At 35.8% G+C, this 15,991-nt stretch overlaps 1 protein-coding gene across 5 annotated transcripts in view; it reads right to left on the reverse strand.

Annotated features, from left to right (window-relative positions):
- The window catches only part of Exoc2 (exocyst complex component 2), a 205,587-nt gene that overhangs the window by 31,085 nt on the left and 158,511 nt on the right, over positions 1–15,991 (reverse strand). For all 5 annotated transcript variants that reach the window (XM_047557921.1, XM_047557922.1, XM_047557923.1 and 2 more), the window contains one exon: positions 15,575–15,716. In XM_047557921.1, the coding sequence (XP_047413877.1) occupies positions 15,575–15,716 (142 nt within the window). The remainder of the gene's footprint in view (positions 1–15,574; positions 15,717–15,991) is intronic.

Raw genomic sequence — 15,991 nt, forward strand, 5'->3', positions numbered from 1 at the left:
AGCAGAGATCAGACAGGAAAGAAATCCAGGTTAAAAGATGGACAGGAGTTACTCAGCAAGAGGTACTTACAGTCTCTGCTGGCCAGGTGGCAAGTGGGGCAGGTGAGGCAGAGGCAGCAGTGCCATGATGAAGAACAAAGGAAAACAGACAGGGTAGCGGGTTACAGAAGAGTGCTTTTCAGAAAAAGGAACTGAAGATGTGAAGATGACAATTTAGAGTGTATCATATGCAACAGGATACAAGTAACTGGAGCTCACTGAGTGTGGGATGAGCAAAGGACAAGGAAGGTATCTAGTACTGGGGGCAAGAAGAAAGTGGAACATGTCAGCCCTGGAGGCTGAGGGAAGCATGTCCCTGGAAGCTAAGGGAAGCCAGCACAGAGAGCAGGTCAGCAAGCACTCAAAGGAGGCGGGAGAGGATGTGATCTGAAGCAGTTCTTTTTTTTAAAGACTTGACTACCAGGGTAAAACACTATCTACAAGTGCAGCTGGAAGGGATGAAACAAGGTTTGCCTGTTTTCTTTTTTAAGAGACTTGAGTGACTTTCAATTTTGTTAAGAAAAAGGCTGTGGAAAAGAAGGTGTCAAAGACCTGACTAGAGAAGAGAGGTGAGGAATGAGCTTGAAGTGGGGTGTGGAAGCAAGTTTAATTAACCTCCAGAGGCTGAGGAGCACATGATGTGGGAAGGACCATGCACACAGATAGAAGGGAGGGCAGTACTGACCACTAGATTCCATCATCCAGTAAACCAGGGCTTGGTTATGAAGAGAAAAATACTTAAAAGTTATAGTTTTATAAATCTTCCTTATAGCTGATCCCTGAACTGTTGGCTGAGGAGTTTTATATGGAATAGGAAGTAAAACTGAAATAATTCTGCTTTCTTTGTATATTATTAGAACACCTCGAGTTTTATATTTGCTAGGATCAGCTCATGTCTTTTGCCTGTACACCTACACCTGGCTCTCTAGATCTATAGAAATATATATTATAATCATCATCTCATTATCATTAATTATTAATTATTATTAATCACAATTAACAGTGTATCACTAATTATAACCAATATCAATTCATAGTAACATCATTTGGAAACGGAAATGGATTAGTACCTTATAAAAGGGCTTGAGGGGGTGAATGAACCCCTTCACCCCTTCCACCATGTGAAGATGCAGGTTTGTCCACTGCAGCAACAAGGTGCCATCCTGGAAGCAGACAGCAGCCCTCACCAGACACTGACTGAATCTATTCTCACCTTGATCTTGGATGAAGATAAGCCAGAATGTGATATTGCAACAAACTTGTATAAACCCTTCCTGTGCCAGAACTTAAAATGCATTTTAGTAAATTCTCCAGAAAATTTCAGAAAAAGATTTTCCCTACGAGTTGTTAAAGTTTAATAGCTGATGAGGTTGATATTTAAATGGAAGTAAAAATGTAATGATATAAATGGGCAAATAGCATGCCTGAGTTCCATGTACAGAGTAAAGTGTAAGCAAAGTTACTGAAATACAAAAATATTTTTAAAATTACAGAATTTAGTATGAAGAGAAAAATGGTGGGGGGAAAAAAAGCATACACAAAGCCAACCTAAATAGTCTTCATAGAGGAAGTATATTTTCACTAGGTAATTGCAAAGAATGATATTATAAAACAAGATAGTATAGTAAAAAAAATAAATAAACATAGCAAGAAAGTATTTTTCACATGATTTTCCCCACAAAACTCACTGAATTTTCATTTTAATTTTGGGAAGAATTACCCAAATGGTTCAAGAAGATATGATTTTTAAAGATAAATGGATATAAAAGCATAACAACTACTTTGTTATTTAACATTTTTGCCTCATAATGCTATGATATTTTTCACCAAAACATCTGCCCTATCCCACACACACATACCTGCCACCACCACCATCACAATTAATAACAAACCAACCAAATGACAAAAAGAAAAGCATTCACCACAGATAAAGATACTAATAAGAAGTAGTTTTAGGAGTTTTCTATAGGAAAAGGCTTATTTTAAGAATATTTCAGAGCATGGAGAACATTAAGAGGCGTACTCCTGATTTTTTGAATGCTGAAAGAGAGAAGAGTCCTTACTAATTCATTTGAGAATCACAACACTGTCATCTCCTTCACAGTACTATTAGCTTCTCTACTGACACTTTAAACTTGGAAATCAAGCTGGGTGTGGTGGCACATGCCTGTAATTCCAGTCACTCAGGAGGCTGAGGCAGGAGGACCACAAGCTCAAGGCCAGCCTCAGCAACTTGTCCAGATCCTCAGCTATTAGCAAGACTCTGTCTCAAAAATGAAAATATATAAAAGCAAATGTATTTTTTATCTAACATGAGGCAAAGATTTTAAAAACTTTGCATGTACAGATTAACATACTGATTTCACTTTATTCTAGTGGATGTTTCAAATATGTATATTTCTGAGAATTAAAGTTTAAACAGGGCAATGAATGTGTAGTTTTCTCTGGTCAGTGTGCAAAGTATAATTAGGTACTTAAATTTGTATTGGTGATCTTAATGATTTTATGATTGAAATGCTGTTTTCCAAATTCCTTTTAAAAATGGAATTTAGGGGTTGGGGATATGGATCATTGGTAAAACACTTGTCTTGCATGTGCAAGGTCTTAGGTTCAATCCCCAGTACTTAAAAAAAAAAAAGTACTGTTTAGAATGAAAACTATTTTTTCTATTTACCACTAGATTTATATTCTGAATAAAGGGTTATTATTGGAACGTAATGTTAGGTATGTATATTATGAGGGTAAAACTGATCAGAACTAAGACATTGCAGTGAAAATAACTTAAATGCTTTAACCAGGGCAGAAAAGGAAGCTAGAGGAAGAGAACTTCAAGATTCATTAAGTAAAGCAGAAGGGATAACTTCGGTTATAAATTTGTTTTATTGATAAAAAAAAGTAAAAGTAATCAGTGGACAGAACAATTTCTTATAATTCTTATTCAGGCATTCACTGGGAAGAACCATTAGACTCAGCAATGGCTATAATTATGTAGAGAGGTCATCTTGTGAAAAAATTAGCATGGCTGCAGCCTTGCACATGGCCCGTAGAGCCATCTGTGACTAACAGAGCAGGCCTAATGAGGCCACTAACAGACAGTAGAGGCCCAGAGAAAGTCATTCTAAAGTGAGAATTAGCTTTCTTACTTTAACAAGCAATGTTCCTAATACACATAATTGAGCAGTGATGTCATTGAAGTGAATTGAAATAATTATGTTTTCCCCTTAATTTCTAACCACATATAAAAGATAAGTTCCTACTCTAGAAAGCAGTTTTACAAACCTCATTTTGAATTTAATTATTTCTTCTAGCAAAAAATCACAAAAAAACCCAAAAATACAAGATCCACTGCTTAATGAAATATGAAAACACTTGTCAGGCAGTTTCTCCCAAGTTGTAAATACATCTTTCTATACATAATTGTGTTAATTTTTATGAAGCACATTTTATCATAAAGGAAATACCTTTTTTTTTTTTCTGGATTCCACCCAAGTTCATAGTACACTCACCTCGCTACATGACTTTCTCTATAGCTTCCTCTCTTCAGCAGAAGGATAAAGCCCCATCTCCATTACCTAGTCTCCACTAGGCCATCTTGCCATCAGTACCTTTAACAACTTCCCTTAAAGTACCACTTCAGTTACATTAGTTTTAATTTTGTTCTGTTTTGTATTTGGTCTTTAATGTCTAGGAGCTTGGAATGCCTTACCACCTGAATTCTTGGGATGTATCCCAAATCCTATTTGTTCCTCAAGATATCTACCCTATGATTACAGGCCAGGTTAAATCATTCCCAATCAGAAAGAGTAGAATCAGGAGTTTGCAATTCTTTGGAGGCCATTTGGATCAAGTATGAGACCCTGATAACAATAAATCAGAAGGCTGGCCACTGAGCATTGATATGAACTCTGCTGATGAGGAAAAATATGTATTTCTTATAAGGCTGATCATTTTTTGAAAATTCTAATAACTACTATGTGATTTTAATTCTGCCTTCTGCAGCTGAACAGAACTACTTTCTCTTCTTAAAAATGTAGATATCAGAAGATAGCTATTAAATCCATCTTTAATCCTTTCTCTAGAATACAGTTCTGACAACCATTTTCTATATGATTTGGCTTTAAGACCACATGTGATAGCTTCAAAACACAGGAATTTGCACCTTCTACCTCTGGTTACCATACTTTAGTAATTCCAACTCTCATTTCACTGGATACTTTAAAGCAGAAACATCACAGAGCACTTAGACAGTAGACCTGCAAACAACCTACAACCTTTAGAATTCACATACTGGCTTGTATTAAGCTATACCTTTTCCTCCCTCCAGTTGTTAAAACTTGTCCATCCCATAACTATTCTTATGTAATTTATACATGTGACTTTTTTTATCTTTATGTTTCTTACTATGCCTTTTTCTTTTTTGTATGCTTTTATTCTCATAATTCAATTTTTCTTGTATGGCTTTAAATTTTTTCTAGTCAATGAACTCTTTTGAGGTAATATTCACATACAGTGAAAGCAAAGAGCTTTAGTGCACAATGCAATGGAATTTGATACAAGTGTGCAAATTCCTAATTACTACCCAATTAAGATACAGACTATTTCAATCACCCCTAATAGTTCACTCCAGCCATCATTTGGTCCACTACTACCACCTACCTCTAGCCAACCATCATGAATTAGTCAGCCTGTCCTTGAACTTCACTTAGATGGAATTCTACAGTACGTACTCTTGCACTTGAGTTTATTTGCTTATGTATCCCTTTGAGGAGAGGGACAAGTCAAAGGCTTGGGCATCAGTCTGTGGTACTATTAGGAGGTAGTGCAACCTTTAGGAAATGGGGTGTAGTTGGAGGATGCAGGTCATTGGGATTGGGTCTTTGAAGGATTTATTTTGTCCCTGTCCCCGCTCTGTTCCTGGCCACCATAAGGTGAGCAGTTTTGCTCTACCCATTCTTCTGCTATAATGTTCTGCCTCACCATAGGCCCAGAAATAATGGAGCCAGTCAACCATGGACTAAAATCTCTGAAACTGTGAGCCAATATAAGCCTTTCCTACTGTAAGCTGATTTTATCAGGTATTTTGCCACAGCAATGGAAATCTAACACAGAAAACTGGTACTAAAGATTGGGGCTGTTGCTATGGTTATACCTGGCCATGACATCTGGAAGCCTTTGTAATTGGTTTGTGGGAGGATATTGGAAACATCTGGAGAAGTGGGCTAGAAAAAGCTTAGAATGATGTAATCAGAGCCTCATGGGCAATTCTTGTGGGAGCTCAGAAGAGAATGCTGATGGGAATGCATACAGTAAAGGCTGGGCTCCTGAGGGTTCAGATGGAAATGAGGACTCTGCTGGAACTGGATCAGAGGTCATGTTACATTCTGGCAAAGAACTTGTCTACATTTTGCCAATGCCCTGAGACTGAGTAAGGGTGAGTTTAAAGGTAATGGACTAAGGGATTTAATAGAGAAAATTTAAAAGCAGCAGTTTTCAGGCTTGCTGGTTGCTTTAGTCAGATGTATTACAGTGAGAATCAGGAGCAAAAATTAGAGAAGAAAGATCTGAAAAACTTAACACTTTGACCAGAAAACAAGCGATTACAAACTTTCAGGTAAGGAGGATATGATTATTAAAGAGATCAGTAATATTAGAAAGAACCAAGTCACTTTGCACTTGGAAATGGGAAAGATGCCTTGAGAGCATCTAAGGAATAAGCAGGACTTCATTCCTCCCAGACCCAAACGTGCTAAAAGTGTGAGCCATTCATCTGAGAAGAAGCCCTTGGACACAATGCTCTCACAGGGCCACCTCAGAAGTTGTTGCTCCAGGATTGGCTTCTCCATGTTTAGCTGTCAGGCATTCAGAGGTCCTGAAGCCATCGTCCAAGCAGTCCTTTCTACTGCCCAAGCTGGTGTCAGAAATTAACATGGTCCATGTAGTGCTAGTTTTGCAGGTATTCAGAATGCAAGAGTTTTAGGATTATGTTGGCTTCTGCTGAGAATTCAAAGGAAAACCTAGGAGACCAGGCAGTATATGGCTGGGTCAAAGTTCCTACAGGCAACCCCTGAAAGCATGATACGTGAAACTATGAGAGTGAAGCCCAAAGCTGCAATGGAGACCCCAGGAAGTTAGAGATGCCAAGAATGTGAAAGATCTGCCAAGGAATCTGTAGGCAATGAGAGGTAGCTTGTGGTAGGGGCTCTCCCAGAACAAAGAAAAGGCAATGTGGCACATGCAGTATGCATGCCAACTCTGCTGCAAATCTGTTGTGCCTCTGTCATAACTCAGTTATGCATGAAGCTGCTGCAACTTTTTTGCAACTCTTCAGTATCAGAATACCCAATCAGAATGTGTATTGCCTTATATGGGAGATAAAAGAGCTTGCAAGAGGCATATAAGGGAACCTTGCTGCATTCAAGGCTCAGTCTTTGTATATTAACCCACTGGGCCAGTGTCAACACTAATAAAGCTGCTTCCTGCTGAACACCCCAATGCCCTGTTTTACTGATGATAATTCCACTACAAGCCCAAGAAAGTGACCACGTTGGGCTGTAGCTGGCAAGGCCACAGATATTCAATCCCTTTGTAGCTCACATTATGCTACCATGTGCCCTGGATGTTGAACATGGAGCTATAGGATTTAATATTTGCCCTGTTGGGTTTGGGTCTTAGTATTACTTTGGCCTAATCTTTCCTTGTTATTTTCCTATTAGTCTCATTTGAAAAGGGAACTGTGCCATTGTATGTCCCATGTACATAATTTGTTGTTTGATCTTTACAGCTAAGAGTTTCCTTGAATCTCAGAGGAGACTCTGAATTGAACTTTTGAACAATGCTGGAACTATTGAGAGTTTGGGAACTCTTAGAGATGACTAAATGCATTTTGCATTATTAGATGGACAAGAGCCATGGGAGGTCAGAGGTGGAATGTTATGCTTTGGATCTTACATTTCACATATAGACTTTGGTTGTCAGTCTATGCCCCTATTAGGAGATTGTGCAGTCTTTAGGAGATGGTGCCTAGTTGGAGGAAGAAGGTCACTGGGAGCAGACCTTTGGAGGTACATTTTCTCCCTGGTCACCACGGGTGAGAAGTTTTACTCTAATATGTCTTCTGCCATGATGTACTACCTCAGCACAGGCCCAGAAATAATGGAGCCAGTCAACCATGAACTGAAACCTTTGAAACCTTGAGTCAAAATAAACCTTTCCTGCTTTACATTGATTTTTCTCAGTTATTTTATCACAGTGATGGAAAGTTGATGAACACACTATCAATCCTAGAGTTCCAGTTGCTCCATATCCTTTGCCAACATTAGTACTGTTTTAGCCATTCTCATGGGTCTGAAGTGGTATTTCACTGTGATTTTCTTTGCCTTTCCCTGATTATAAATGTTGCTGTGTATTCTTCATTTGTTACTGGCCATTTGTGTGTCATTTTTTTTTTTTAATAAAGAGCTGTTTTTATTCACCTGTTACAATACACCTGTTAACATTTCTTTTTGCCACAGACATATTCTAATGCCTTGTCTAAGTTAACTGACTACATGTGTGTGTGTTCTTTCTGTTCCCCTGATCTATTTGTCTGTGTGCTAATGCTAAAAGTACAGTACCTCTACCAAGTCTTTACACCTAGCAATGTGAGCATACCAACTTCCTGCCCTCAATAAAAATCTCTGGGTTATTCAAAACCCCACACTTTTCCAAATACGTTTTAGAATCACCTTATAATTTCTACCCAAAAACAGTGCTGAGAATTTTGTTGGCAATGCACTGTATTTACAGATAAATTTGGGAGATCTGACTTCTTAATATTGAGAGTACCAATTCAAAAGTACAGCATTCATTTATTTTAATGAAAATAAAATATAATTTAATGAAATTAAATTCAGCAGTAATTTTCCATTTCCAGTGAAGAAGTCAGAAATGTATTTTGGTTGACTTATTCCTTATTCTTTGTGTTTTGATGATATCATTAAGTGGAATTATTAAAAATTTTACTTTCAATTTTTTGCTATACACTGTTGTATGTTAAATATAACTGAACTTTGCATGTTGATTCTATATCCTGAGATCCTATAAATTTACTCATTAATTACAATAATTTTGATGGTTCCTTAGAATAGTCCACATACACAATGAAATTGTCTTGGAATAAAAACATTTTTAACTTTGTTATGGTTTGGATATGAGATGTCTCCTAAAAGTTCTTGTGTTAATGCTGGAGTATTCAGAGGTGAAATGATTAGATTATGAGTGCTAAAACTTAATCATTTCCATCTTAGAATGGACTAACCGGATGGTAACTGTAGGCAGGTGGGGCATGACTAGAAGTGGTGTGTAACTGGGGGGGGGGGGGGATGTGTCCTATAAGGGTGCATATTTCCTGAGGCCCCTTTCTCTTTCTCCCTCTCCCTCCCTCCCTCTCTCTCTCTCTCTCTCTCTGTGCTTCACAGCTGCCATGAACACAGCAGCACTCTTTTGCCATGTCCATCTGACATGATATTCTCCCTTACTTTGGGCAGAGTGAGGGAGTAGGCTGATCATGGACTGAGACTGAACCTCTGAAATAGTGAGTCTAAAGAACTTCTCTTCCTCTAAGTGGTTCTTGTTAGGTATTTTGGTCACAATGACAAAAAGCTCATTAACACAATCTTTCCCCACCCCTGCCAATCTTACTTTTTTTCCTGCATGATGACAATAACCAGGACCTCAAAGACAATATTGAACAGAAATAAGAGTAGACACCTCTGTCTCCTTTCTGATCCTAGTGGGAAGTATTTCATGTTTCATTACATTATATTAATCACAGGATTTTTGTAGATCCTCTTATCGGGTTTAGGAAGTTTCCTTCTATATCTAGTTAGCTGAGACTTTTTATGATGAATTAATGTGAAACATTTTCTTTGCCTCTACTGAGAGGCAAAGATTACATGGCTTTTCTTTCTCAAGCTACTAATATAGCGATTAACTTTCAAATGTTACACAAGCTGTGCATATCTGAAATAAACCCTGCTTGGTCCTAATGTATTAGTTAGTACTCCATTGCATGGATAATGTAACTTTATTTGATATGCTAAAAATAACTTAAAAATTTTTGTTCATGAGGTAGATTGGTCTGTAATTTTCTTTCCTTGTAGTGCTCTTGTCAGATTTCAGTTAGGGATTATGTAGGCCTCATAAAATGAGACTGAATTATGTTTCTTCCTTCTACATTTTCTGATAAAATTGTGAAAAATTATTACTATTTCTTCCTTAGATGTTTCACAGAATTTATCAGTAAAACTGTTTAGATAAGGAATTTTCTATAAAGAAAACTTTTTGATTGTGAATTCAATTTAATGGATATATAGCTTTTTTCTTGCATCAAACAATTATTTTTTTGAAAATTAGGGAAAAAAACAAAGTTTGCCTTTTACATTTACCCATGTGTCAGTCATTTCTTTAGACTTGAGTTTCTACCTAGTGTTACTTTCTTCAGCTGTATTCCTTGTGTTACATATCTGTGGTTTTTTGCTGGAGTGCTAGCCACAGGTGCTGCAACCTAGAGAGAGCCCAAAAGGGAAGCTGTGGAAAGAATTGTTTTGGTTACAACAAATTCACTGAAGCACCCCCTTCTAGTTTCTGTTTTTGATGGCTCTTCAGTGCCAGATTTCTACATTCTGTGCAGAGTTTATAATTTAACTGTGGAAGGAGATATCTGATAAATTTCCACTACTGCTGGAACCAGAATTTCTCTGAAGCTTCTATTTTTGATTCTGAGGTAATACTAATAAAGTCTGATAAATTTTGTCATTAATCTGAGGATGCTTATATCACAAGATTGATTGTAGAAACTCTGTAAGTATAATGTAACAGTGCTACATAAGCTAATTTTACTAGGCTTTTCTTCATAGTCTTAATTTCTCTATTTTCAAATGGTTAATAAAGCGTTAAACACTGTTAATAAAGAAAATACACCTGAAGTGACTCCAGAATACCCTCTAAACTTACAGGAAGACATTCTGGCTTTAAACAGCATATACTTCCAAAAGAATATCAGGAAGCATGGTTGCATGACTTACTGAAACATAGATTCATGAGTCTGTCACTTTCATATCAAACCAAGTGTGTGTCTATGAGGAAAATAAGTTAGTGTTACATGTACCTTTTCTTCATGAGTATGCTGCCTCCATAGATAGTTCTTTTTCTTATGTATATAAATTTTATAAAAATAAGAATGTGTGCTCCTCACAAATATTCCCCAAACACTAAACTCTCCCTCTCCCTTTCCCTCTCCCCCTTTTCTACATACCCACATGCACAATCATCTCTCTGTACCCATGGGGAATTGGTTTCAGAACATTGCCCTTATGGAGAATAATACCAAATCCACAGATGTTCAAGTTCTTCATGTAAAGTGGTATGATATCTGTGTAGAACCTGCAAACATTCTTCCTATACTTTAAAATAATCTCTAGATTATTTATACTACCTACTACAAAGTAAATGCTGTGTAAATAGTTGTTAGGCTATGTTGTTTACAGAATAACAATAAGGAAAAAAGTCTGTTCAGGGTCAGTAAGTTGCAATGATATTTTCAAATAGTTTTTTGATTTGTGATTGGTTGAATCCACAGATGCAGAACCTGCAGAGACAGTGGGCCAAATGTATAAGTGTATATATGATTCACACGTACATATTACAAATATAACATTATTTTCTAGGGACCCACAAACATTTTAATGATCAATTTTCTCAGAGAGCAGTACCATACTTTGATATTGTCTAAGAGTTTAAAACTTTTTGAAAAGTCAAATAAAACTCCAATTTTTTCTTATCTCCATTTTCTAACATCTTATTCTCCAGAAATTATAAACCAGACCTAAGATTTTAATAATTTGAGTCATTAGATAATTAGGCAATAACCTAATTATACAATGTCTTTTATAGAATATATTTAAAATATTTGTAAGATAGTTCTGAAAGGTAAAAATCTCAAAACTAAAATTGTTTTGGGTACAATAAACATATAATAAGAACTATGCATTTGCCTTTGTCTCCATATCAGATTTACATTTTCTCTGACTTGCTTAAATATGCTGCCTAGCATACTAGACATATTAGACATCTAATAACTCTTGCTCACTAATGAAACTGGGCATCACAAAGACTGTGATCTGACATATTACTAATGTGTGGGAAATTATTCTGCTCTGAATTATATGCACCATTTACATAAGCAGTCAACTATGATATTATTTTTAGAATGTTAAGACATATTTGTGTCATGAATTATATAAAACGTCTTCCCCTTCCCATTACAATATCAATTATTACAATTAATATAAAAGCACTTGAATTAAAAATTCAATTTAGTACTTTACCTATATAAAATAACTAAGTTTAAATTCATTTTTAAATGCCTTTAATAAATGAATATAAATTTAAATTTATATGCCTTTTGGAGAAAAAAATTAGCTAACACCAGTATTTAAGAGAAAATTTAAAAGAAAGATTTTTAAAATATACTAAAAAGATGTGAACTCCCATGGTATGTGAAAATGGAGCTCAATAATATCCTCAGTTTAAAATTTATAGAATTCTAATACTTGGAGCTCTTCATAATTATGGATAACAGAACAATTAAAATCTTAAGAACAGTCAGTTATGTGACTCAGAACTAGCCAGAATAATCTCTACTGACATCCACAAATAAAGAGGTGACAACAAATTAAATATCGAACCACCAGGTTAAAAAAGCACATTTATGGCTTTAACAAATATTTCTTTCTGAATCACGAAATTAATCAACTGGATTTCTTTTTAATCACTACATACAGTATCAGAAACTAAATTTAATGCTAACAACAATAAGTAATCAGTTACTAACATGATTTTAAAATTCAGGATCTAGAGATAAAAACTCTAAAGATAATATTAAAGTTGTTAATTGAAATTATTTTAGGAGAGTTATAGTCAAACTTGGCTGTTCACAAGTCTCAAGTCAACTTTAAACAAACTAAAAACCACTAGATGACTGTGCAAGACTGAGGTTCAGCTGTACTCATGAAGTCAAAACTACACAAAGAACAGAACTAAATACAGTTTACAAAAGTGAAACAAACACGGACAACTGAAGTGTTTTTGGAATAAGAGAGTATATAAACTGCTGACCTTAGGGCGCCACGTGCTTATGAAACAGTTTCTTTCTAAATAATTTTTTAAAAATAACTGACCTGGGTTTTAAAAAAAAGAAAAAAAGTCATGCCACTTAATGTCATTTAACCAGCAGAATCTTAATTTTGTATAGAGAAGAAATTATCTATAAACTATTACATTTTTAGACTTCACATCAATGGCTGGTATTAATTTATTATTATGGTTGAAAAAGATAAGAAGATAACAGAGAATGGACTTTGGGTATCTTAAATAAATATGTTACAACAGAGGACTTGGAAATCAAATGTCATGTTATCCAACTAGACGCAATGGAAATCTAAGATCCCTCTTAGCCTGGCTTTGCCACTCACACACTCCTTTCCTCTTGTTAATGTGCAATGAAGTGTTGTCACAGGATCCACATGGCCAGCATTCTGACCCAACAAAGCCCTTCAGGAAATGCAAAACTTCATAAGAGTCTCTTCCCCAAAGATACCCCTTAAAGAGGTGAAATGATGAGAAAGAAGACTTGTGTTTTACTCCAAGAGGAACTGTGCACTGCTATTGATGTTTTTTATGAGAAGCGGCAAGTCTGAAAGAGGGCCAGCCAAGAAAAGACAGACTTCATGTGTGTTAGCAGCAAATAAATCCTGTTTGTCTGTAACAATTAGAGCTTTTGATGAAGACAGATATGAACCACTGTTTGTGAAGACCAAAACTTGGTCCTCAATTCCAATTTGCTGCAGTAATGGATGAAGTAGTTGTGTCGTGAGTGTTCTCTTCCCCACAGAAACACTGTAAGTAAATTAATCACCTTGGACGTACACAAAATAATGTTAAGAACTGTTTTGGTGCTAACTTTTAATGTCTAGTTCAGGTTAATCATTGAAGGAAATACGAAGTTTAACAAAACTCATTTACACTATCACTGAACAATATATTTGAAAGAAATATAAATTTTAACAAAACTCATTTACACTATCTATGAACAATATATTACTTTTACATAGTGATACCACATAGAATTGCTGATGTGTTAGATAATTAATTGTTGCATTTTAACTGAAATGCAGTTGCCCCAAATTCAAGATACTTCTTCAATACAGCTGTCGTGAGAATTTACAAAATACAAGAAAATGATCATTTACAACATTCATTTCAATTCACTTTAATAAGTATGAAAATCTCCTGTGCACAATTTATCAAAAAGCAAATAATCATGGTAACAAGAACACTGTATGATTTACTTTACTACTGAAGAAAAATTTTAGAAAAATCACTGCAAAACCATGTGTGAACAATCGGGAGATAAATTGAGGAGTAACCTGCACATGTAGAAAGATTGCATATTAATAAACTATCAATCTTCATTCACTCAACACATATGCACAAAACATCTTGTATGTCAGATCTGTGCTAAACACTGGGAGCTCAGATATAAAAATTGTCCCTGAACTAAGGCTATCCAGTAAGGACTAGATAATGATAAATACTTCACATGCAGAGCACTCAGAACAGGAAACTGCTCCAGAAGCACAAGGAGAGAGGTAGGCCAACTTCACCTAGGGGCATGTAGAAGGGGGTCAGGCAGAATGTCTGTCGAAGCATCACCTAGGAAACTGGGGAAAGGCTAGAATAAGCAGGAGAGTGGATGAAGCTAGAGGGAAGGGAATGGACACATGGCTTTCAAGCCTGCTGCCTGCAGGAGGTACATGGAGAGACAGAGGAATGGCATACTGCAAGCAAAGATGAATATAGGAAGGGCCTTGCCACTGCCTAAGAAGTATGGGGTCAGTCTGAAGAGCAACAGTCACCTGAAGAATTTAGATTAGGGGGTGGAAAGGATCCAATTTAAATTTTAGAAGGATGAGGTTTCAAAAAGGCAGAGGTAGAGGCAGCTGGATAGAGGCCTTGGGGTGAGGTGCTAAGCTGGTACAGGGGCAGAAGCCCACATAGCAAAGGTTCACAGGGCTTATTGTATGATGGGAAAATACTGCGAAAATTATAAACAAGATTCTAACTGAATCTGATTTGGACTTTAAAAAGAAATAGTTTGAGTATGAACTGTAATCCACTTTGGGCACACAAAGCATGAACATAGAAAAGTAATGGCATTTAAGGGAAAAAGATCAATTACAGGCAGATGAAGGAATAAGGCCTAATAGGACTACTATGACCATGAATTCAGAAAATTAACTCTGGTCACATAAAATATTATTCATGATTGTTTCTGGTATCAGTACATGTGAACACATTTTATCACCATCTAATGAAAAGCATTACACAATAAAAAACAAAAGAAAAATACAGTGATCAATTAAAAGAACAAAGAGTAAGTCAAACTTGTTAATAATTCCCTAGTACATCTACGTATGTATATCCAAGAAGAATTCATGTCTGGTACAAGCATGTAAGCATATAAGACCACTTCTATAAAGAAGGGTTAATAGGTAGCTTGGTTTTATGTATCCCACATTATTTTGTAAAAGGAAACAACTATTTGATCAGTCAAAAAGTTTATTTGATTCAAAGAGCAATATTTTTAAGATACATATAAAGTGATTTAAACAACTTTCTTTTTTTAAAAAAATTTTTTTAGTTGTAAATGAACACAATGCCTTTATTTTATTTATTAATTTTTATGTGGTGCTGAGGATCGAACCCAGTGCCTCGTATGTTAGGCAAGTGCTATACCACTGAGCTACAGCCCCAGTCTAATTTAAGCAACTTTTAAATAATATCACAAAGATAAGACTGTGTCAATCACTCTTGTGTAGCTCAATTTTCTTTGCTGAGTTACTAGATTAATCTTAGTCCTACACATTTTCCTTCTATCCTTCACCTTTTCAGCATCAATAATGAGGTCTTAAACAGAACTGACCAGTTTTCTTAAATAATTTTTTTGATGATGGTCACAAGGTCACTGTATGAAACTGTCACTCATAGTCACTCTATCATATCTATGCAAAAAAGAAGTATCATAGAGAGCAAGTATGTATTATTAGAATGATCAATGATTATAAGGTATAATTAATTATTCTCAAGAATTATGGAATAACCAAGCCATTGAGTATTAATAATGAAAAAATGTAGACTGGAGTGTAGTTCACCGGTAAAATACTTGCCTAGCATGTATGAGTCCCTGAGTTCAATCCCAGCACTGCAAAAAAAAAAAAGTGTGCTACATTCCAAACTATCAAAAAAAAAAAAAAAAAAATGGGTTTGAGCTAGTAACTTAAAATAAAACTCATCTCCCATCCTCAAAATGAGAAAAATATGAATAAAGAGAAAAGCATTCTAAGCATATATTACTTGACAAAGCATATCCATATCTATTATCAGTTGAAACACACTCTATTACTTTTAGGGAACTCCAGTTACTGTGTTTACTTACCTGTAGGAGGTAGGCAGTCTTTCCAGTCAAAATAGCCTGCGTAAATTCCAGGTTCCAAGGAGCCAACTATGGGATCTGCTTTCAGCTCTATGTAATTTTCAAAGAGTCTTTGGTCTAGTTCTTTCAATGAGGCCATGCTAACCTAGAAACAAAATTTAAAAATACAAAGAATAATGCATGCTGGTAAGAACATGGACCACTGGAACACTTGCTTGAGTGTTTTACAGTGGCTGAATATAAAGTAAGACACCCACTCTGGAAAACTATCCAGTTTCTAACTACCTTGTTCCATCACTAGCAATTACACTTCAAAGCATAAGTCCAAGAAAAAGTTCATGAGAAGACTTTTTGTAATGATATTCATTTACAACAACATTATTCGTAAAAGCCGAAAACTGGAAATAACCCTATATCTAT

This window comes from Sciurus carolinensis, chromosome 7, assembly GCF_902686445.1.
Source record: "Sciurus carolinensis chromosome 7, mSciCar1.2, whole genome shotgun sequence".
Lineage (NCBI taxonomy): Eukaryota > Metazoa > Chordata > Mammalia > Rodentia > Sciuridae > Sciurus > Sciurus carolinensis.